At 37.6% G+C, this 24918-nt stretch overlaps 1 protein-coding gene across 2 annotated transcripts in view; it reads right to left on the bottom strand.

Annotated features, from left to right (window-relative positions):
- Positions 1–3860: 3860 nt before the first annotated feature.
- LOC104359459 (ras-related protein Rab-10) overlaps positions 3861–24918 on the bottom strand; it is a 33257-nt gene continuing 12199 nt past the window's right edge. The window contains exons 4-6 of one of the 2 annotated variants that reach the window (XM_042798219.1): positions 18965–19054; positions 13385–13486; positions 3861–4243 (exon numbers count right to left, since the gene is read on the bottom strand). In XM_042798219.1, coding sequence (XP_042654153.1) covers positions 4169–4243; positions 13385–13486; positions 18965–19054 — 267 coding nt within the window. In that variant the 3' untranslated portion in view covers positions 3861–4168. The other variant, XM_042798218.1, reaches the window with a different exon arrangement.

Below are 24918 nucleotides of genomic sequence, written 5' to 3'. Positions count from 1 at the left end.
TCAGAATCAGATCCTATGCACCTACCCTTCTCTGAAACAAGAGAGAAAGAGAACAATGCGTATGATACAGCTGATGTCTGTGCATCTCATGTTTTGAAAGAGAACGCTATTCCTGTCTTACTGGCAAAATCCAAGCAATCTGTGCTCATGCAAGCTATTCCAAAGAGATATGAGGGTGTGGTGTGAACATTCATCTTTTATCTTCTATTTCATTATAAGAGGTGTCCCCTTTATCCAGTCAAATCCCTTTTATTTAGCCTTTTTTTTTTATTCTGAAAAGTCCATCTGCAGGAATTTGTGCAACACTATCATCCAGCCATTTGGAGAGAACCAAATGAAGAGAGTGCTCTCAACTTACATCCTATTTCTAGTTGGGAAAATGCCCCCAAACACAGTGTTCCAGTTTGGTGGGAGGTTTTTTGGTCCTTTCTAGTAAGAAGGGTGTTTTTTCCCCCAGTGGCACGCTTCTGTGAATGTAGTCAACAATGCATATACTTAGAAAAGGCAGTTGTTTTGCTCCAGGAGAGGAAAGGATGTGAAGAGGAGAGCGCTCATGCTACCTGGAGTGTTAGGTGAAGCACTCTGCATCAGCTAGCAGGGGTGAGGAATACTGCAAACACTGCATGGGAACCTCAGTATTTGCATCTTCGTAAGGTGGGCCAGTGACTCGCTCATACCTAAGCCACAAGTAGTAGAAAACACTGCGAGAAGGAAAAACGTATAGAAGAAATTCCTGTATTTGAAATGCTGATTAGCTATACAGACAAGAAAATAAAATTATCAATCAATCTGACCTTCTTTTACCTATTTTAGTTGTTAGGAAGATGAGGAGGAACTAAATGGAGACTTAGAGAACTAGTAGCTAAACTTCAGTGAGTTCAGGACAGCTTGAAGTTCATCGGAGATCCACTGCTGAAGGCAAAACTGCAGAACTGGATCTACACAGAGAAGGGAGAGTAAGTGAAATAAAGACTAACTTGGCTGAATCCTAAGATCTTCAATGACCTGAAAGAAAGTAGCAAGTAGGTCAAATTACTAAATTATGAACAAATGTATAGACTATGTATGGACAAAACCAGAAAGATAAGGCCCCAAAATGTTAGAAAATCTTATTTACAAGATAGTAAGGATGTTGGAAAGACTCATAGTGAGAAGACCAAGGAAAAAACTGGTCTGTTATTCCATAGAGCGGAAAATCTATTTAATCCTCACCTAGCAACTGGTGATGCTGAGACTCCAGTAACCTTAATGCCCTTCTCAACCTCAGTCTTCAATTTAAGAAGGCAGATGTGATTTCACTACTAGCACCACTGACAAAAGTCTCAGAGCTTAGGCTAGAAAAATGAAGAAATAGACTGGAAAATATTTAGATAAGTTAAAAGATTTCTGGATAGACTGGACCTGATGAAACTCCCTTAGGGTTCAAGCAATGTGAGAGCTGCTACTGATTATCTCCAAGAATCAACAGAGAATGAGTGAGGTTCTAGAAACCTCTGACAGGATTGCATCCCTCTCAAAGGGTGGAAAGAAAGAGCTCTACAGGCTGGTTAGCTAAATTTCTACTTGGAAAAAAAGAATAAAATATTTCAACACGTAATCCAGCCATTCATAAGAATCTAAAAAGTAAAGATAAGACAAATAGCAGCATGGGTTTGTCAGTAACAATACCTGATCAATCTAGTCTACTCCTATCAGATAGTAACAGGCTTTGTGGATAGGGTAGAAAGAGTGAGGATTATAGGGTTTCATATAATGTGCTCTTAATTGAAATGAAATATGGTCTAGGTAAGTATATAAAATGAGTGCAAAATTCTTTGGAAATAATTACTACTCCCAAGATGAAAGGATACATTGAATGGGATTTCACTGAGATTTGTCTTGGATCCAGAACTATTCAGCACTTTCATCAACATCTTTGATGACTGAACAGAGTACATTTCCTCACATTTGGAGACTGTATCTACAGGAAGAGGCTCCAACTATGCCAGAGCACAGCATTACGATTCAGAACGATCTTGGCAGATGAGAGAAACTCAAATGCCACCAAATAAGGAGAAACAGAAGGTTCTACACATACAAAGGAATAATCAACTGCACAAGTACATACCAGGATCAAAAAGCAGTTCTTCAGGAAAGAGATTACACATCATGAGCAGTGCTAGGCTGATTCTGGAATGCATAAACAGGAGCATCATAAATAAGGTAACAAAAAAATCATTTTAATCTGCCCAGCCGTCATTATTTAAACTGGAATAGTCTGCTCAGTTTTCAGGTCTGCACTCCAGGATAGTTGAGAACCAGCTCAAAAATACTGAGAGGAGAGAGACAATAATGGTGAAGGATTCTGAAAACCCAAACTGCAAGGGGAGGTAGAAGGGACAATAGTTGTCCGGCCTAGAGAAGAGCAAGGGCAGGCAGAGGTGTTCACCTACATCAGGAGAAAAGGAAGAACCTGCTTTCCATGTGTATCAGTTAGGTTAGGTATCAGGAAACTTCCTGCTTGCCAAACCAGTTAAGGATGGACTGTACGCCACTCAGAGAGATCACAAGACAAGGACCTAGATAGCATCTGAAAACCCCTTCCAGCACTATTTTCTTCCTCTGCTATGGTTGTAACTAAGGCAGAGATTATCCTTTGTTCCTTGTTTTCAGATTTTGCTCTAAATGCTAGCTTAAGTGACTGGCCACGATGAGTAGGCAGGAGTGGCTGTAAATCTGTCGCCCTTCCCGTCCTTTTGCACCCCTTCTGCAAGCATGCGCAGTGGCCTAGTGGCACAGCAACCTGGCAGCATGCTCAGGCACATTACATCCCATATGCTTCAGAAAGCATCTTCCAGTTGGGCCCACTGTCTCAATACCACATTTAATAATAATTTGTTATTACAGTCTGCAAACAGCCCTCAAAAAAGAAGCAGGCGTATTTCAGGAGGTTAGTGACATCCCAGAACAATAAACCAGTGGAGTTAGTTATTCTGGATGTGCTGGGATGACTCACAACACAATTTTGCACAGTAGTATTATTAATTCACAAATGGTGATAAATCAATTAAATATAATAATCAGCAACAACCACATCTCAGGAAAAAAAAAAAAAAAAAAAACAAAACAAAAAAAACCAACAAGATCACCACAATTCTTCAGATTTCCCAACCTGTGTTTGCTTTGTGTGTCTTGCAGGTTTGATTTGTGTTCTCTTTGCTTCTGATTAAAGAAAAGGAAACTGGCATCCTGATTCTGCCCTCATTTAAATTTAAATAAAACCCAATATCCTTCACTAAAATTAAAGATACTATATACCAGTATAAAACAGATCTAAATGAGCAGAATCAGATATATGATGTATTTATACATTAAGAAAATAATGTAAGTATCTGACAGTATCAAACAAGCACTGCATATCATTTTAATATTGTGATCATTTACGACAAAAGGAACATTTGAAAATGCAGGTATGCTGCTAACACTTGCATGAATTATTTTGTAGAATGATAAAAGTTTATATTAGCAAGATAATTATTACTGGATGCATTCTGTTATTCCACGCTTTCTGCCTTTTAAGGAAGGTTCAGCAGCATACTGATCTTGTATATGGCTTATTCTTATTCTTTTCTCTCAGGCCTCACCTTTGCAGCCTCCCTGTTCAAGGGTACTCAAGCAACATATGTTTCTGAAATTGATATAAAATAAACAAGGCCAAAAATTTCCAGAAAATTATCTTATGGGACTGTAATAAATACCAGCTACTTGAGATGTCATCTAGGGGATAGCATAAGTGATTTCATGTATCAGAAGGCTGCCTCTGTGCTGATGTCAATGTTCATTACATTACAAATCTCATAGAAATAACACAGAAAAAAAAGTTAGGGAAAACTTTTCTTTAATAAGAAAATTAGTACACTTACATTTCATTTCTGTAAACAATTGTATGCAAATGCAGTCATCCTGTGATGCATTTAATAATTTCAAAGTCAGGTAACTGATTTAACTTCACATTAAAAATATGAAAATATAATATAAACATATCAAAACATTTGGCAACAAAGTTTGTGTAATACAAAGGATGCCTAAATACTGTGTTTTGGGATTACAGGCTCACTTTTAAAATCTTGCATGTTCCTTTGCAATAGTTAACATTTTCTGAAAAGAAAATGCAGTAAGATACAGTATTTCAGAATGAACAGCAGGTTCTCTTCTTACTTTCATTTAGAGCCACAACATCTAAGTCATATAATACACAAGTCTTCTGTAAAACAAACAAAAGTAAACACTTAATTAAGATAAAAAGAACACAACAGTTAAAAAGCTTAAATTTTCACATATTTTAATGTGTAACAGATTTGGTAGGGTCACTGGATATATTCTTCCTTTGAATATTTAATTAAAAGATTGCAGTTTTCTAGTAAATTAGATGGAGACTGATGCCCATGCAAGTCCCAGCTTGGTATATTTACATTCTTTAGCTGCCTCAAGCATCTCTCTTAACGCTGAAGATGACAGATGATAGAAAGTGTCTTTTGAGGAGACACTAAAAACTGTATGAACTAATCCTGTAAATCTTTACTCACATGAACGGTTCTAGATGCAAAGGTTCTTCTGCTGACTATACCGGTTTTCACAAATTTGCAGTTAAGTACACTAATCTTTGAAGGATTGAGCACGGGGTGCAAAAATCCAGTTGAAAGGAATCAGTAAATACAGCACATAAGTACCCATTAAAAAAAGGCACAGGCTATTAATTGTTATAAAGGATGTTACCTTGTTTGGTGAAATTCACTAAAATTCTCTATTTTCTTGACTCTGTTTAATAACCAGGAATACCCCCAAATGGAGACAACTCAGTCTTTATCAAGATAAACTATGAAAATAGCATTCCACCCTTGTGAAACTTTTATGTCCTGATTGCAAAAGCTGATTTTAAAAAAAAAAAAAAAAAGCAAACCCAGGACTCTTCCTTTCAGCAATAAACTCAACTAGTTAATTAGTGCTGACCAGAGACACAATCAAACCAATTTGTGCAATGCAGTAGGAGCACATGTTGCAATCTTGGGCTCTAAAACTATGAACACTGAACCCTGAACTCAGGCACAAAGACATAGAGAATATTGTCACGTGCATAGGAAAAAAATGACCTAACTTCTCTACTTGCCATTCTCCTGCCTATTTCTTGGCAGGTTTACCAAGTATGTAATGACACAGAGAAGTGCAACCACTGGATTCACCACATTCCTCTCTCAACCTAAACCCAACAGCCATGAACAACCATTTCTGACAATAAAAAGAAGCTTCCAGAGGACAGCTATCTAAGCTGTAATTTGGGAAATTCAAAGCACAGGAAAAAAAAAAAAAAAAAGAGGAGGGAAAAAAAGGCATTATGTAGTGCAATGCTAATCATGATTCAGAATCAAGAACTTACACATACAACGTTACAGGGTAGCTGAACATTGATTACATCCAGAAAGGTTCACCTAAAATTACTCAGATGAATCAAAACAAGGGGAAAATAAAAAAACAAGGGGAAAATAAAAAGCCATAAGCCTTATGCATCTTTGGCTGAGAATATTTAATGCTACTGAAAATTCTGGAGAAGATGTATGAAATTTATTTCCTTTTTCCTTCTTAGCCGTAGTTTTAGCTCTCCCAGGGTGCTGACTGCCCTGTGCCAGGGCCACCCCCACAAAGAGAGTGGCTGGGACCATTCCTCCCTGGGGGCTGCAGGTACCCAGGGGGGCTTCCACAGTGCACACTGCTGGGGGAGAAGATGTAACACCTGGGAAGGGATCAGAAGTGATGGATAGAGTCAGGAGCAGAGGGCAGGAAAGGTGACACAGTGTCTAAACCTCAGGATGGATGCCGAAGCTGTCATCAATAAAATTATGAACACTTACTGTTCTGACTCTAGGGTACTAGAAGACTGTGACTTACTGATTTTAGGAATTACTTCTCACTAATCACATATAAATCATGTATGAAGAAATACAATGTGCACTTTTATTTGTTCTTTTGTTGGAGTGACAAGTACCAACAGACATAACATTTCTATTACACTTGAGAGTTTGCACAAATTCCAACATGCAGCTTCCTAACTTCTCATTTAATTTTTTACACAGTTGTGTAAGGTGCTCGAATACAGGCATTAGCCATTATGATCTGTGCTAGGTGGAGACGGTATTTGCTCGTCTTCAAGCATATACAGTAAATGTAATGTATGAAGACCTTTTTAAAAGAGGGAGCAAGGCAGAATCAAAAGTACACAACCATGACCTTGTCATCTCAAGGAACAAGACACCACTCTGGTTTAGAGATAAGATTTTGAGCGGGATGAAGCTTTAAAAGATAATGGTACAGTAAGACATTTAACTTCACTCTAGAAGACCAAGAAATAACACTGAGCATTGATTACCATGGACATAAACTAAGTAGGTTTTGTTTCACCCCTGCTTTTTCTTCAGAAGGAAAAAACCCTCAGTTTAAGTAGGAAAAGAGTTTAGAAAAATCCCTGTTTGAACAATTTCAGAATTCAGGTTTCGCTTACTTTAGAGGAATCAGGTAATCTGAAAGTGTTGCAGGTTATAGCTAACTTCATGCTTTCAATTAAAGGGAAGAAACTTGCAAACCCCAAAGATGCTTATCTGCAAATACCTTACTACTTAATAATACTTTTGGGTGGTGAGCAAGCTCTTCATGTATCCTTAGCAAGGATCCTCAGTACTATAAGTGATGAAATGGTGAAACCTATTTGACAATAAAATGGTTCATATAATCTGTAAAATCATTATCTGATATTAGTTCATCAATAAATTAGCTGGGACAGAAGAACAAGAACCACCTCTACATAAATAAGAAGAGGTAATACTTGGTTTTAAAAGACAATTAAAAGCTGAGGACTTAAAGAATCACTTCAGTTTGATAAGAGTATTCCATACAGGATCTTCATCAAGCAAATAAGGGCCCGGGATTCATTTAAGCAAATATGCTATACACACATTTTAAAAGTGCACATTTATAACCTGAAGAGATATTACAAGTCCGGCATAAAGCACCAAAGCAATGAGCAAGCAATCCCAGGTAGTACCCAACTTCAGCAGAGCCTTGGAAGAGGCGGGGCACCCGCCTCGCCTGAAATTACAGCAGGGAGTTATGCAAATCTCTCCCTCCTGTGCGAACAAGGCCGGCAGCATTCCTTCTTCAGGGCTTCGTGAACACTAACACTTCCAGCTCACATTGCAGCTCAGCCTGTTGTAACTCACTCCCTGACAAGCCAGCCAACAGACACCAGAAAACTGAAAAAGTGAGAAGAACCAAAATGGTACCAAGAAGCCCGAATTTCCACTTTGGCATCTTGGGCAAAGTGGGGGTTTTGAAAATACCGCCACACATGCAGATGCCACTCTACCCTGTAGTGATTTTAGTTGAAACTTCCTGCTATCAAATACTAGTTTTTCCTGTTAAATAGCACAGCAGACATGTCTCACCTAACAGACAGGCATGTGTTCAAGCCAGTTTTAAGCTTCCTGCTGTCTCCCGTCCTGGCTGTCTCTCTTCCCCAGCTCTGAGCAGAGTTTGTATCGCTGGTGTGCAATAGATACCAAATTTCTAGACACAGGAACTGTGATCAGATGGCTGAGATCCCAAATGTTTTGGCCTTTTTTTTCTTTTTTTTTTTTTAAATCAAGGACAGAAAGTTAAGCTGGTATACAAAGGGAAATATCGTCAAAAAATAAGAGAAACTCTTTGAAAGGCTTCTAATGGAGTAAATTTATAAAGCTTCGTTAAGATCAGCTGCCCATTCCTTGTTGAAAAACTGCTCAGATTAGCAGTGTCATACCAAGTCAGATTCACCTACTCTAGCACCAGTTCTTGGTATTTTGATACTGGTTTAGTTATTTTGATACTGTTTTAGTTATTTTGGAGGTGGGGTTCACTATGGGTTTGGAAGAATGATAGGGTTTTACTCAGTCCATTTCAATGTCTCCAGTCAAAGTCAGACCTGGAGTGCATGCTGGAAAACCTACAGCTTTAAAGAAACAAGCAGAAGCGACTGAAGTTACTATTATTTCTAAGTTCTTTACATTTCAGGGATTTTTATTCTCCCTAATGACAAAACGATCATACTTAATCACTGCAATAGTTTTGTTTAACAGTGATAGTTGACAAATACTGGCAAAGCATGGCAGAGAACATGCAACACAAGTTCATGTGACTTCTGTGCCTGAAATGCCAGTAGGGAGCTCTTACTAAGATCAGTGGCCCTGCCACTTTCTTGACATGTATTTTCCCTGTATTCAGAAATGCAAATTACTTGTTCAAAATGCAAGACAGTCTTCTTGCAACAGGAATGGGTGGGACAGGACACAAGCAGCATCAAGCAAGAGCCAGGGGTATCCTGGCAGGGAAAGCGATCACTGAGGGGACAGGGAGAGGACCAGGAAAGGGTATGGGGTCAGGCACAGCAGGATCTAACTGCTTCAGAACACTTCCCTCAAGAAATGGGGATGAAGTCTTGCTCCCAAAGCCTGCTCTTCCACAACATTTAAAACATCTAACCCACTGGCAAAGTGTGGGTCTCTATCTCCCTCTTCTGTTATTATCACATAGACTGTGACAATGTTGTATTGCAATCAGTTATTCCACAAACTTGAGAAGACAGCTGTGCTTTTACCCTAAGGTGCCTCAACCCTACAGATCGTCTACGTAAGGATCAACATAGTTCCACCTCAAAAACCCTATTTAAGAGAGTGATCAGGCTTCAAAGTCAAGATCCTGCACAAGCAGCAAAAGCCACAAGTTAAGTGTGCAAAATTCCTTTGGTCTCATGGAGTTTAATATTTTAATCACATGAAACCAGATAGGCTGAGATATGGAGTCCTCTATAATCAATGGAGAGAGAAAAGCACCTCCAGATCACAATTTTATACTAAAAAGATGCATCTCTTTCCATTGAATAGAGATGATTCCAGACAACCACACCAGACCAGTCAGGGAAATTTTAGCTGGCTAAGGTTGCATGCTAAGTTGAATCTTATCCCCTATACCTCAAATGTTATGACTAAGTTTTGATTTACATGACCTAATTATATGCTACTGTTTCCAGAGGTATATCTGGCTCATTCGATGTCCAGAACAGACTTTTTCTTTTTTTAAATTAAACAAGATAGTATAGTAAAATTATGCCCTACATTGCACCAGCACTAAGTGAGTTGGTACCATTTATCCTCTTTGCTTTAATCTCTGTACCTTGGTTCCCATGTGTGCAATGCTGAGAATACTACCTAATGTTACTAAGAAGATTATAAAGATAAAAATCTAAACCAGATCTAAAATACAGCATTATGAAAAACCTCACAAAGAAATTAATATTCTGTGGTCAGTACAAGATAAATAAAGGGCAAATAAAGCCTGGGGCTCCATGCATGACTGAGGATAATAAAGAAACACTGAATGTGCACTGCTGGAGACACAGGGATCTTTTGGACAAACTAACAATTCCATGAACCTTGGCAATAATGAAATCCGATTTCCTATGGATTTGGGTCTTGCAGTGAATTAAATTTGATATCCGCGATGCAAGCTCCAGCTGGAGTGGCTGGCTGAAGCATTTTTCAGTCTCTCTGTGTAGTCATCTCTGTCTAATACTGTATGAACTAATGCCGGGGACTTTCCCTCTGCAGAACACTCTGCCTCTCCTGCACCCAGCACTGTATTTTCAAGGAACTCCTCAAAAGCTTAATTATCTTTTAGTTTGACCTCTCAAATTTGTTTAAAATCAGCTAGCAAGTTCCAAAGGTACGAGAAACGGAATGGGACACACAGTGTAATCTAAAAAATCTCGTTGCCACAGGAAAGAAAGATAAAGAGATGAAGGAAGGACAGAATTGAGGCCTGGTACTTCTGAATGTTCATCTCAAATGACATCCAGCTGTTAAATATTAAATGTTACTCTCAACAGCACAGGGCAAGGTCATAAATGGATTTTGACTCTTCTCTGCTCAGCAGATATATGTTGATATTTAATATTATATTAAAATAATCTTAGTAGTCAATCACTCTTGGGAGATAGGCTGAACATAAATTTTGGTTAGTTTTATAGCAGTCTTCAGAAAAGGGCAAAAACTTCATTTTTTTAATACAGTTTCTCTCCTTCTGCTCCTAGTTTAGAAAAATACCAACTACCACACCCACAAAGACAGAAACACAAAGGCTTGTAATATTTTTTTAAAAAGCTAGTTGAGAAGAGTACTGCTCGTCAGCCATGAAACAAAACAACACAAAGGTTCAAATACTAACTGCATTCTGGGTGGTATTTTTTTGTTTTGGTTGTTCTTTGAGGACTGACTCACAAGTACAAATAGTTCACCTGCAACCAGAACCACTGTTAAGGAACAGCTGCCATCTATTAATGAACAGGTTTAGGCATATCTGAGACTCCTAAGAACTGTGAATAAATAAAATACTGTTGTTATTTGTCAACATGTCTAAGCAAACCTCTGGAATAAGATGTGTCATTAGCATTCATTTCCACTGCAGCCTTCTGAATACAATCAAATCAGTTACTGTTAACTGAAAATCAAGAGTTCTCAAAAATATGGCATGAGTCCTTAGCTGCTGCCAATGTAAGTTGTCAAATAGCATGGAATTGTTTTAATGACACTACCCATGTTAATTAGAGCTGTAGGATTAAGACCCAGCATAGAATGGCTGAGATGATAAAATATCTGAAAGGTCAAGCAGCTCTTTAGTTATCTGAATTGCTGGGATACAGAAGTCTTCTCTCTCCCTTGAGGCCACTAGAAGTAAAACCACAAAAAAAGAGACAGGAAAATGCAGCGCAAAATAATGACAACACAAACTTGCCTTTTTTTTTTTTTTTTTTTATAATGTCTGACACATTCTAATGTGTTTTTTTGCCAATCCTCCACTGAACCACAACTTGTTCTAAATGTCAAGAGAATCAAGAAGCTCATTACTTCTATATGAGCTCTGTAACTCCAGACACTGATCTTCCCTATCTATAGGGGTGTTTTCTGTAGGTTTAGTTAATAAAGAAATGCCCATGGTAGGTGGAACAAGAGTGTACAGAAAAAAATCCAAGATTTCCTCAGATTAATACAGCCCTCTGCAATGCATCTGAAAATGGTCTACCGTCTAATAGCCTGCCCTGCCTATCTATCTTAGTTCTGAATGACCTCCACATACTTCCCAGAAGCATGGCTATAATAGACTTTTCTAGGGAGTTCCTTAAAATGAGTTTCCTCTGTGGGACTGGTAAAGCAGGGACATGTTTCCACTGAAGCATCTCATCGGTCTGCGACAGGTGGTCCTATTGCAGAAGTAAGGGAGGCCCGATATCCTGCTACCTCAGTCATAGGTGTCTTGGGCCAAAACACTGTGCAAACACCGCATCTCCTTTTTCCAATCAGCAAGTATATATTTTATCAGTACAGAATGGATGTATGACTGAAGGGATCTCAGACTGGCATCTATCGTGTCATTTTTCACAGCTACTGGTCACACTTCCTACTGCATTTTCCCTTCTCCAAAATTTCATCAGTTAGAGGAAGTTAAAATTCAAGTACTACATTCAGATTTCACAGTTTTGTGAACAAGCAAATTATTTTGTCGAACCTGAAAACCATGATGAAAGTGTATGGTAATTTATTTTTTTTACTGTGAACTCTTTCTTATCAGGCCAGTGGCAAAAGCAATTGGGCTAAAGGAGTCCTTGTTTAACTCAACAAATGCATTTCACTAAAAATGGCAAATTATACACCAAAGTAATGGCACCTGATGCCCCATCAGGAGTTGCAAACATTTATAGATAAGGTGAAATGTTACTACACACAAATTTGACAAAATCCAGTGGACAACTTTTCCAAACACACATACATGCATGCAGAGTGTATAACTGTATTCTCCATCAGTTCTAATTACAGCCATGCAACAGTGTAACATTTTCAACATGGTCTGAATCTGTTTGCATGTCCACACTACAAAACCCATGAATTTTCATGAAGACGAGCAGGAATACTGAAGTTCCACTTAAAGTAAAATAAGTGCAGGCAATCTTAATGTAAGAAATATCCAAACTTAATTTCTGCACGCTGCAGAGAATTCTCTTGGATTTTACCCAAACACACCATGCAGAAATGTTTGCTTTACATGTATTTGTCTTTGCAGCAGTTATGATCATAGCTATTGTTTTGTAGTTTTCATGCTTCATACTAACAAATACATTCTCTACAGTAGACAATGCCTTTTTAATTTACAGGAAGATCAGAGTTACCTTATTTGAGACTTTCTGCCAACTGTTCAAGGACCTGTCGTTATCCTCCTGCTCTAAACTATATTTGACTGTTGAGTTGCTGAACTTAATTTTCATGCTAAAGGAATCAAAAGCTTTTTTTTTTCTTCTTTTTTTTCCTACCCCAAAATAACCAGCTACAGCTTGTGTTATTGTATAATATGACAGGACCTTGATTTAGGAGCAGTCCAACCCTGAGCTATTATTCTGACCATCCCCTATGGCTACTTAATCAAAACACCGCAACTTGTGACTCTGTCAGTAATTTTGCTCATTTATCTTTATTATGACTTCAAGAGTATTCAGAATGGAAGGTTAGTTTTGTATAACTAATATTGGTGATGAATGGCAATGATAATGCATTGCATGAAGAACATCCATTAATGTCTAAAATAATATTCTACTGTCTAAAAATAAATTGCAATGCAAAACATTTTCAGAGTTAATTAACAATAATTCAGTCCTACAAAAGTATTGCAGCTCTGAGGAGTAAGGACCTTTAAGCCAACACATTCGAGGTAGTTAGAGATTCTGACTCTGAGAGCTACAATATTGATTCTACCATTAATTAACTCAAATCTTTAGGTCCTAATAACTTCAAAAGCACTAGTGTAAATAACCCAAACAAACAGCTATGAACTTTGGATAAAACATTTGATTGCTGAACACAAAAGGTCCACTGATTCCATCAGCATGCAGCATCTTCACAGTATGCATATTCTACACAAACCTACAGGAAAAAGGATCCTTTCTGCGTCGAAGTGGAACTACTCTAGAGCTGTTAACCTCTCCCTTGAAGAAAGGTGTGGGAAGGAAACCCACAAATGCAGTTTTCTTTAATTTTCACCTTCTCTCTGAACTGTATTTTACTTGCTCCCCTTCTTCTGTTCTCTTCTCCCACAGTTCTTCTCCCCCACGTTACTCCTCTGTATGTCTACAGCTAAAGGATCCCCCCAAAATATTAACTCCATAGTGCAAAAACAGGACTGGTCGTGCTTTCTTAAACCCTTCTGCAGTTACAACCTTGTTTACCCAATCTATCAAGAAAAATCTCCCATTTTCTTTCTACTCAGAGAAGGAGCCTACCTTTTCCAGTATCTCGTTAGTCAAGACTGAGAATGCATCCTCAATGTTCACATTATCTTTAGCACTGGTTTCAAAAAAGGGTATGCCATGTTCCCAAGCAAGCTGAAAAACAAATGTAGGCAATGGGATGAACAGTCTTTAGGAAAAAAAAAAAAAAAAAAAAAAAAACTAAACAAACCAAACCACCTTCTTCTACTAATAGCAAGAGATATGGAGGTGTTCTGGCAGCTTCTAACATGCTATATAAACACTGATTAAGTAAATGTCATATCAGTAAAGTACTCTATATTCATCCTCAGTTTATAAATTTCAGATAACTATTAAAGCATTTTTCTTAAATTTTTGCATTTTCCAAACACCTTTTTAAGCCTGTCTTTACTTGTAAATAAGAATAGACTCTAGTGGGTCTGTTCTCAATGTTTTGATTTATTTAGAAAATGAACTGTCTCCTAGGCAATTATTTAGCAGAAACTAATGGAATGCCTGCAGAAAAGTATAGATAAAAATGTGACAAAAACTGTAGAAAAAGAGGTGTGATGAAATATAAAAAAGAGATGCTTATTTTTACCAGAGAGAGAGAAGCACAGAGACAACAGGCAAGCAAAGAACAGATATGTATGCAAAAACATATTATGGTAATAGCACAAGAGAGAAAATACTTAGAAGAAAAGGGCAGCATAGACTTTATATCAGTTGATTTTATTTAATTTACTCATGTTCTCTCATTTCCAGTGTATTTGCCCTACAGATAGCTTAGAGATATGTTGGCATGAGGAAAATAAAAACAAAAACACAACAAAATTCATAGCTTTTTAAGGTCCTAAACTTTTTCTAATTTACACAGTTAAATATATGGAGAAAAAGAAAAACAGTTGCATTGTTGCCTCCCATGGGAGGGGGCCAAGGTGGGAATAATATCTGCCAGAAAATCATAGTGAGAGTCTATTTATTCCCTTTGCAATGGATCCCTGTTGGTACACATCTGGAGAAGATGACCCCAGGCCAAAAAAATACCCTCCTGCTTATAATGTACAGAAAATCCTATAGTTACTAACCACTTAATGATTTATTTGGAAGGCTCTCCAGTAGGATAAAAAGTCTAATGTTGGCAGTTACGTTTGCTTTCAGTGAGCTCTGGAAGTAACAAAGCAATGTTTTACAAAAATTCCAGTATCAGGCATGAATGTGCAAGAACTGGACTTTCAAAGTTTTAGTCAAATTATAGTAAGGTTCATATTAAAGGTAGGGAAAAAAGGTAATCAAAATGGTTTATTTTCCAAAATGCTATAAGAAAATCTAATTTTGAAACTAAAGAAACTGTTTCTTAAGACAGACTGCTTCATAAGGGATTCTAAAACTCCAGCTGACTGCTACAAACTGTTTTTGGTACTGCAGCAACTTGCTACAGAAAGTTAGGATCATTTGACTACTGGCAAACGCCAATGCAAAACAATGATACATAACGGTTCATAAAGAAAAATACAGGCAACAAAAAAGATTGGGCTAATAAAGTGGAGAAGATTGGTATACAGCTTATAAAGTACACAGAACCTACTATTTAATATTCCCTTTTTATTTCTTGTCTCACGTAACAGATTCCTAGAGGCTACCTATGTACAAACTGATGAACATAAACCATTTTAATCACAGAATCACAGAATTTATTTGGAAAGATAACCTCACTTGAAATGGGACTACTGCCCGTATCACATGGGGTCAGCCATGGCTTTGCCCAAATATTGAAGTCTGCCAGCAATGGAGATTCTATAACCTTTATGGGACCCTCTTCCATGGCTACGTCACCCTTCTAGTGCAACTGGTTCTCTTTATCTCCAACCTGGACCTCCCAAGGCAGGAGTTCTGTCTGCTGCCCCTTGCTTTATTGTCTGTCTCTACTGAGAAGAGTCTGTTTCTGCCATTCTTCTAACATTCCATCCCAGGTGTAAATCTCTGCACTTCTTACTGAATTTCATGATGTTTCTGTTGGCCCAGTTCTCCAGTTTATCAAGGTGCCATAGAATTGGTGTTCTCCCATCTGATGTGCCAGTCACACCCCTTCATCTCTTGTCACATGCAAATCTCCTTGTGGCATCAGCCAGATCACTGATGAAGGTGTTGAACAACGTGAGCCCCGCTACACTCCCCTGATGCACTCTGCTCGTTACCAGCTGCCAACCAAGCACGCAGCCTTCAATCGCTACCCTTTGCCTCTGGTAGTCCAGCCAATCTTCAGTCCCCCTAAAGCTCCACTTGCCAGCCCACATTTCCTAGCTTCCAAGTGAGGCTGCCATGGGAGCGTGGCACAAAAGCCTTACTAAATTCAAGATACATCACAACCACCACTATTCCTTTTTCCACAGAATCATTTCCTGGCATCATAGAAGGCAACCAGGGTGGTGAAGCACAATTTGCCTACTGTTGACTATTCCAGATTGTCTTTGTGTCCTTTACGTTCCTGGAAAAGGGTCTGATGACAACATCCTCCATGCTCCTTCCACTGACTGAAGCAAGGCTGCCTGACTGTAGTTCCCTGAACCCTCGTCCTTGCCTTTTTTAAAGACAGGTGTCGTGTTGGCATCTTTCTAGTCAACAGGGATCTCTCCCAACCACCATGATTTTCCAGGGCTGACTGACAGAGGCCCCAATCACACTCACTAGCTCTTTCAGCACAACTGCGTGTACTTTGTCATGTCTATGGGCGCATCCAACTGTCTTAAGCAGTTTCTAATCCAATGCTTTCCCACTGCTGGCTGACCTGCTACTTCCCAAACAATGACAGTACATGCAGAGGTCTGGGAGTAAGTTCCATCTGTGAATACCAATGCAAAATAAAATAAAAATAAAATAAATAAAATAAAATAAATAAAATAAAATAAAATAAAATAAAATAAAATAAAATAAAATAAAATAAAATAAAATAAAATAAAATAAAATAAAATAAAATAAAATAAAATAAATAAAATGCATTGAGTACTTCAGTGTTCTTTGTATCATCTTAGTACATTGCTTACTACACCTATCAGTGCACCCCCATTTTCTCTGTATGTGCACAATATTGGGCAAAGAAGATTAATGTATGTATTATTCCAATTCACCTTGCGTACTGGTAAATACTGTGGCAAACAAGCCCTCTAAAAGTGTAGTTAGATGGGAAAAAAAACACCAGTCCAGTGTTAAAGCAGTTGGAAATATGAACACAGCTTTGGCTACTCGCTCACCAAAAGAAACTTGAAAGGCGCATTCAGATAATTTATTTTTTTTTGCCTTTGGGAGCATCTTGAATAGATCCATAAATAAAATACCTAAATACATTTACAAACATATGGGAATTATGCTACTGGGAAATGTTATCTTGTATTATCCTTGAGAGCAGTTTGGAGATCTTGAGTGAAGTAAGTTCATATCTTACTTACAACAACAAAATAAATAATGCCAATGTCTCTTCCAAGGTGAAATTTAATTCCAATTGTTAATTTCTTTTAACTCAAAATATACTACTTCCTAGCAAAGTGCTGCTGTGATATCTTAGCTTTAAATCAGAGAGATGTGTCTGAAATACTCCTAGAACTGTGCAGAAAGTTGGTTTTTTTTTATTTGTATTGTACCTGTAAAATCAGCTTTGAAGTCAGGCACATGAAGAGAGCAAAAGCAAAAAAAAAGAAAGAATATTTTACTTGGCTCTTTCTGTTTGAAAGATTTGACTGGATACAAATGGCCACGTTCTACCAAGTCATATAATCTTCAACACTTTTTATTTTGCAGATAAAAAGACAATGTTATTGGTCGGGGGGGAATTGAGGAGCCCAAGAAGGCTGAGTTCATACTTCTGTCAAACTGAATAAAAATTTATTAATACAAGAAAATATTTCATAGTGTTAAATATATCCATTTCTGAGTGATCAAAATTATATAATAACCAAAGAAAACAAACAAAAAAATTCTCAGCATTAAATTAGTGGCATACGATGGCCACTCAGTTGATAGATTGTTTTAGAAATGCCAACATAGGTGGTAAGATTCTCAGGGAATCCAGGGGTCTTCTCTGCAAGACTCTGAACAGAACAATACTTACAGCTCATACTCACAGGGTAATATGAAATGTGTAAGTATGAATTATTATGTGACACAGTTAGTATCAAACTATTTTCCCCCTCTTAATAAGGACATTTACTTATTTCAAGTGAGAGGACAATTATTAGCTCTCTCTTTGCTAATGGAATCTTTCTCCAGCTGGTTCAGTCAGATTCTTTAGCGTTTGTAAACAACATTAGAAGAAGAAATAGTTTAACTGAAGAGTTGCCTTGCCTCAAGACACAGAAGAAATCTACAAAGCAGGCTCACTGGTGAGGAAGTAATGACTTGTTTCTGAAAAAAATACTACATTAAGAGATATTCTGATTACATGGTTAAGTACACAGAAGTCTGAAAATGTCATGGTTAATACCATATGCAAAGCCCTACTACTGCCCTCTTGTGCACATGCATCCAGTGACTCTTTAGATTTCTGACTGCATTCTTTGAGTGAGAGTATACATGTATTTTTCACCAACCTTATTCCTTCTACACAGATATAGTACATTAACACTGAAAGTGTCTGGCATACAGTGAACTTTCAAAAGTTTCTATCGGCAATGATGTTGAAAAGGTGATGCTATTTTTTTAAAGTTCCCTAATCTGGGATTATATAACTGGCAAGAAATTATCAGTGTTCTTTTTCTTTAAATGCAAGACATTCTGCCTGACTTACCATGCCTGAAAGCATAATAGAAGGGCTCATTCCAAGTTCCAGACAACAGATACATACATTTTCCAGCTGCAAAATGTACTGGTATATAGGACATGCTCTCCTGTAACATTTAGTCATTATCACAATTTCCCCTGCCAGAGCATGGCTCCTGGATTTCCTCATTGGTTCCCAGTGAGAGTAGTTTGCCATCTCCTTTAACACAGCACTCCCCACTCAACACCGGTTCTTCCCCTCCACATGGTCAGCTGTACCTGCTAACTATACTGTATATATACGTCTCAGCCGTATGACACATACACAGATAGAATTAAGGGAGCTGGATGTTCTGTAAATGTACATGTCCAGTATTATTTAGGGCTGTTCAAAGACAATGCAGATGACAGTGCATGGCCTGCCAGAATAGTTCTTTACAGTCAGGCTGTAGCAAAAAAATCACTGATGGGTACATCAGGCATCAGAAAAAATATGCAGAATGCATCATGCATTGTATTTTAGAATCTCACATTAAAACAGTACTCTGAAAATGCAGACCCTAAAATATCTTTAATTTCAATTCAAAATGCAAGATTGCTATTGTAATGTCTAAAGCTTTTAAAGTACATTTTAACCTTTAAAATCAGTATTCTAAAGAGATCAGCTAGGAGTTACTTAATGCATTTCTGCTTGTATGTTAAAAAAAACCCAACCACTCCAGAACTCCACAACTGTTCTGGAGCAATTCCTAATAGAATTTTTGGAATTCAAGAGCTTTTTATCATTTTCAGTTTAATAGCTCACAGTCACATACTAAGATACTCAGGAGAACCCAAAGAAAGTACAGTGATCAATGATACCTTTTCTCCTTTCTGTTTTGGAACTACACGTTCTGACTCCTTATCACACTTGTTGCCCAACAGTATTACGTCCACTTCATCACCTGCTTTCTAAAAGAGAACCAGCATTAGTAAGTGTCAAGTAAGAAAAAAGCAAACAACAAAAGCCCTTACATTCAACTCACACTAACCTTCCACGCTTTATTTCCTTGAAAGTAAAGGCTAAATTCTGTCCTGAGCTTTTCATCTGTGGAAATATTTTCCACCAGTTACTGGGACTTGGAGGAAAACAGCAAAATTGCGAAGAGCAGAAAAAAAGCAGCTTACAAGTGCAAGGCTTAATTTGCAATCACTTTCATGAGACATAAAGTATATGGTGCATGGGCACCATCTTCTGATGAATGCTCCATCTTGAGGCTTTAAAGTGACTGGAAATGCCCCGAATTCAGACACTGTCCCCCCTAAAGTAATGGGTTCATGGATCAGCATATTAATCTGGTCTACATCCAGCACTCACAAGCGAAAAAGAAGGAATTTGCTGCACCTGAAAGAGCACCTCTCTGTGCTTCACTTTTGCACACAGACAGTAAAATTACATTCAAAGTGTTCAAACTCAACATAAAAGTTTGATTATTCCAAGACACTTGGAAGAAGGCAATAGATTTTTAATGAAATAAAATTTTAAAACCTCATTGATTTCAAAAGGAAGAAAAATCTAGCTCTTTGACCTTGTCTCTATCCATTGTTCCACTAATGCAGCTACATACATGGTGACTTTGAAATGCATCGGGTGCTTTACATCAGTGTTATTTTAAGATAAACCACTGTAACTATACATGACTGGAATAATGACAAAGAAAGAGAACAGTTCTGCAACAGCATGTGGAATTTTAAAACTGACATTCATTGTGAATATCATAATATTTAAAACCACTTTTGATGCTTAAAAGGAGGAACCTGATTGTCTCAATCTAGAGATAATTAAAGCTAACACTGTCTGTTCCCGTAGTTTATATTCTGAAAGTACATGCTCACATAGCTTCTCTGATGCCTCAAAAAGCCTGGTTGCAAGCTGCAGGTCTCTCTATGAGGACATTGATGAATCTCTGACCTCTGTCAAAGTCTTAGTTTTTATAACTTTGCTGTAAGACAAAACCAGGCCCATACAATCATCTTCCCCAGACCTCACACACGTGCACACAGACGCATATCCCTCCCTTCAGGGAAATGCAGAGAAAAACCTCTATTCATTAAAGGATGAGAGAATCATTATTTTTAGTCTATATGCACTTTTACAACTAAGTTGCCTCATCCGAAGAGTACGGAAGTAGGCACAATTTATTATTAAGGAATACTATTTCATTTTTTTAAATCCACTCTCATTTTAGAGTCAGCTAATCTCATTTCATACCCACAGCTGATGTTCAAGATAATGTAGTATTAAAATGAAGTAAGTTCATCGTAATAGTACAAAGTACAGGCCTAAAATAATGAATCAATCTAACCTGGATTAATAGACCAAAATGTTGGCTGTTTTAGAATGCACTGAAGCTTTACTCATTAAGGTCAATGGTTCTCCTACATCAAATTACATACATCAGTCCCTAAAATAGGGTAAATAGACAATTTAATCTCATCACATAACCAACTTTTTAAGACTGTATGTAGCTGAAGGTTTTACAAGTGACATTTGACTTTACTCTTAAGTAAAAGGTCAAAGGGAAATACTAACACATTTTCTCTACAAAACCATGAAATCCATCCAGTAGATATACTTCTTTACAAACTGCACAAATTTTCAGAGTGGGAGTGTTCTTTCCAAACAGCTTCAAATAGTAACAAAATTTAAAGGAGGTTAGAGATAACAAGCCAGAAAATATTTATTTCAGCAAATAACTATTAGTTCTACATTAATACAATATAATAATGTATTTCCACTTTGACTGGATCCTCCACCAAAGGACTGCAAGTACTCCTTTTTTTTAAAGATGGTATCTTGCAGTTTCTTGCTTTCAGCAAACTAAAGAATATACGCCAAATTATGTCCATTTTAAATTCTGAAACCTGATTATACAGATGAAGTCTTAAAAAAAATTAAGTCAATATGACTAGGCAGAAGTTTGACCATGTGCTCAGTTGGCATAAAAACTGCAGAGGTACACTGATTTGAATTTGCCAAAAATATGGCTCTTCAGTGCTTCCAAAAGCTCACTGCATATTTTCATCCTTTTATTTATAGCTTAGGAATAAGCTTTCCAAATGCAAAATCTATGGCTAAAAAGAGGATAGTTATTTTACAGTTGTTAAGATGCTATTATGCAAGTCAGCACTGACTAAGCTAATAGAGCCAGGAAACATTTGTCTCCCATGTCATGGAAAAATACTATTAAAAATTTCATCAATTTAATCCAGGCAAAAAGAACTTTTTTCTTTTTTTCTCCGAGAAGTAAGAAAAAAAAATATTTTGCTTTGGTGTCTCAAAAATACATCCAGATTTTTGGTTCACTCTCTGAAGTTTTTCTTCTCGTTTTAACATTTCAAAGTTCACATTTTACTGAAACTTAAAATAATCTGAACTTGGAGAAAACTTAGACTACTTTTTTTTTAAACATCCAAAGAGCAAATATCAGCACGGTATTTCTCTCATTTGAGACTGACCAAGTTTTTTTGAAGAGTGTGGAGTCATCACGTTTCAGTAAAAAGTTTTTTTCCCCTCTGCTGGATTCCCTGGCAGCTGCAGCTGGTGGTGGCAGTAGCCAGGCTGCCGTGACTGGTAGCCACAGGAGGCAGCAATGCCAGGGCCTCAAACCCGCAGTGCCAGGGACAGGACAAGGCACACCGGCCTCGCACGCCCAACGCCATGGAGCGCTTCGGCAGCCTGCCGTGACAGGAGCCAGCCACCCTCACCCTGAGCTAACTCCAGCACTGCTCAGCTCTCACCTAGCCCGTGCACCCAACCAGGTAAGCGCCCAACTTCTTGACTATGTGGCTATTATCAGAAATCAAGAATGCAAAAGAGGAAGTCTCCTGCTCATCCCTTTTGTATGTAATTCTTTTTTCCTCCCCAACGTTAGGTCTTTTTTTTTTTTTTTTCCTGCAATTGTTCTCACTTCGCAGGGAAAACTATTTCAGAGAAGTGCTGTGAATTTATGTGTCAAAAATAGCAGAGACACCTTTACCGAAAGAGAACTACGTCACATTTGTACTTACAGGTTACTGGGAGAAACTATCCCCTCACTTTTTAGGTTGTGAGTTACCTGCAGGTGCTACCGTGAATGGCTGGCCTCAACTCTCCCTGTAGCAAACTGAGCATGATTACACAAAGCTCATCCAGACTCCTTGTTGTATAAAGCTACCTATCCAGAACCACCACCTTATCCCCCCCCACATTTCCAGAGCGTAGCTGTGCAGGACCCGCATCATTTTGATACTGACTACAGTTTGAAAAGGGAACAGAAGTTTGTTTGCAAGTCAAAACAGTGAAATCAAGAATGCAGATCTGATGATTACACTATGGTAATGCTTAATTGGCTTGTATTTGAGGAAGAAATGTACCACTCATACAATTTTTCAGATCTGAAGAGGAGACAGAAATATGGATGGTCATGCAGCAAGATGAAGGCAGAGCTTGGGAAGGCCGTAAAGCTGGAAAGTTTCTTCCTCCTATTCATCAATGACACTAGAAACTGATCCTCTGTATTAAGAATAACTTGTTCAGAATACACTGTCCCCACAATCTCCTTGACAGCATCACAGGGTCAATGCTCATATTATGAGTCCTATACATACGCCTCTTTTCATATATTTTTCTAAGTGCCAGATGATAACCTCAGTTACAAATGCCTAGTTTCCAGGAATACAGTGGAATTGTACAAATGACTGAATCTGTCTGTTGGCAAACTTAGACTTGATTAGATATAAGCCAATTTATCCTCAAACTTGTCTAGGTTTAGAGATAAACCAATTTAGCAGAGTGACAAGAACAAGATTTTCCAGTTCTAATCAGAGTTGTAACAACAAACTCATCTACGAACTGAAACAATTCAATCCTTCTGGCACCAAACTTTCCCATCTAAGAAAAAACCCAGATGAGTTTGAAGACAAGCTAATTTACATCTGTAAAGCATTTTGCTACGGTGCTTTTATTAAAGTACGATGCAGAAACACTGAACAGTCCAGGTTTCCAACTCTCAGAGGCATCTAATGCACAGGACCAGAAGAGGGCACTACGAAAAGATAGCAGTAACCCAACACAGCCTTACATTTAATATGCTGGTTAAGGAGTCACTTCTTTCAGGCAGCATAAATAGAAAGCTAGTATATTCCAAGAACCCTAAATTATGTCACCAATACTTGCCACTGCATGAGAAAATTAATCTATCTGCCCCATGTGAAAAATTCTGTGCTAGCAGAGAATTTCCAGCAGATAATCATTAGGACCTGGTAAATGCCATCTTCATGCCACACCAGGAAACTAGCACAATGAAAAACATTACAATGTATTTAAAAGAAAACTAGGGCCAACCATCTATGTCAAAAGCTTTTGGAGATCCAGATGCCATGCGTGAATCATGGACTGAATTAGGTTGGCAAGGACTTCCACGAGTCATCTGGTCTAACCCCCTGCTCACAGAAGGGCAAACTTCGAAGTCAGGTCAGGTTACCCACAACCCTGTTGAAATTTAGAGTTTTAAGTATCTCCAGATCCTTTGTGAGCATCAGTTTGAGCATCTGACCTATTTTGAGGAGCTTTTTGCTCATATATTAGTTGGAATCTTGTTCAAAACACCCTGGAAAGAACCGTTCTCTGCAAATGGATTTGGTACATGGTTACTTGTATTTAATTTTTAAAGGCCAAAAACCATCAGCTTTTCAGAACAGTTGCATACAACAGCAGAAAGCCATGTCAGCAGATAAGAGGAACACCTTAACAAATTGGACATCACCCACAATCCTACAAAGAATGAATGGTTTCCGGTTCTGAAGTAATTCTTGCAATTACCATGCTCCTAATGAGAGCGTTATAAACCCAATATACCTGTATTGGATTTGCCAATAATGTTTTAAGTTATTAATCTGTGAGTATATTTTTCTAGTAAGCTCTTTAAGTACAGCCATGTACCTATTTCCTCTAGTTCTGAATACAAATAATCCAACTATACAGATATGGCATCGTATTAATGTCTTGAACTTCCTTGAACAATAACTCATTTTTAATAGGAAAGTTTCTGTGTTCCACACTTAAAATAATTGAAATACAATCAGAACATTACTGGTAATCTGATTGTAATAGCACTGAGTGGCTAGTTTTTATAAAATCAATGGAGTTTTTAGGAATGCTAAATTGCTTAGATTGTTATTTTCAACTGTTGTAAAAACGGCTGAGCACACTGAACAGATTTTTTTAAAAAAATCTGTTTAAAATCTCTATGTACATAGAATTCAAAAATGAAAACATAATGTAATAACTGAATTGACTCAAAATTCTGGTTTGATTTGTTCAGGTGCAAACTTTACATTACCTATTAGTCTGGTGTTTAATGAAACCTGTATCTGTTTCTCTGTTTTGTTTTTTTTTTTTTAATGTCTACACTTGCAGATTTTGAAGGGTGCTGTAGCAAGAGCCACTTTGATACTGGGCATTTGTGGGGAATTAAATACTGGTTTCCATGCACCCACCAAAGCAAATGCAGGGAATGTCACCAACATACAAGTAAGCAATTAATTTTCATGAAATGCCCTGTGTTTTTGCAGTTATTGCTTAAAAACACTTCTTTTGCAATGAATGGCCCCATATATTTTCACCAAGACACTTAAGAAATTGATATCCCACTAGGACTAAATTAAACTTTTTATTATTATCTAGCTCTATTACAACACTCACTAATTGCTAGTTTTGAGATTGGTACAATCAATTATGCAATTTACATTTCTAGAAACTGTTTTAAATTGAGGTTTTTTTCAATTTTTTAAAT

Source organism: Tyto alba, unplaced genomic scaffold (genome assembly GCF_018691265.1).
Source record: "Tyto alba isolate M040663 unplaced genomic scaffold, T.alba_DEE_v4.0 Super-Scaffold_27, whole genome shotgun sequence".
NCBI lineage: Eukaryota > Metazoa > Chordata > Aves > Strigiformes > Tytonidae > Tyto > Tyto alba.
The sequence above is the reverse complement of the archived record's forward strand: the minus strand, read 5'-3'. Positions and strand labels throughout refer to the sequence as shown.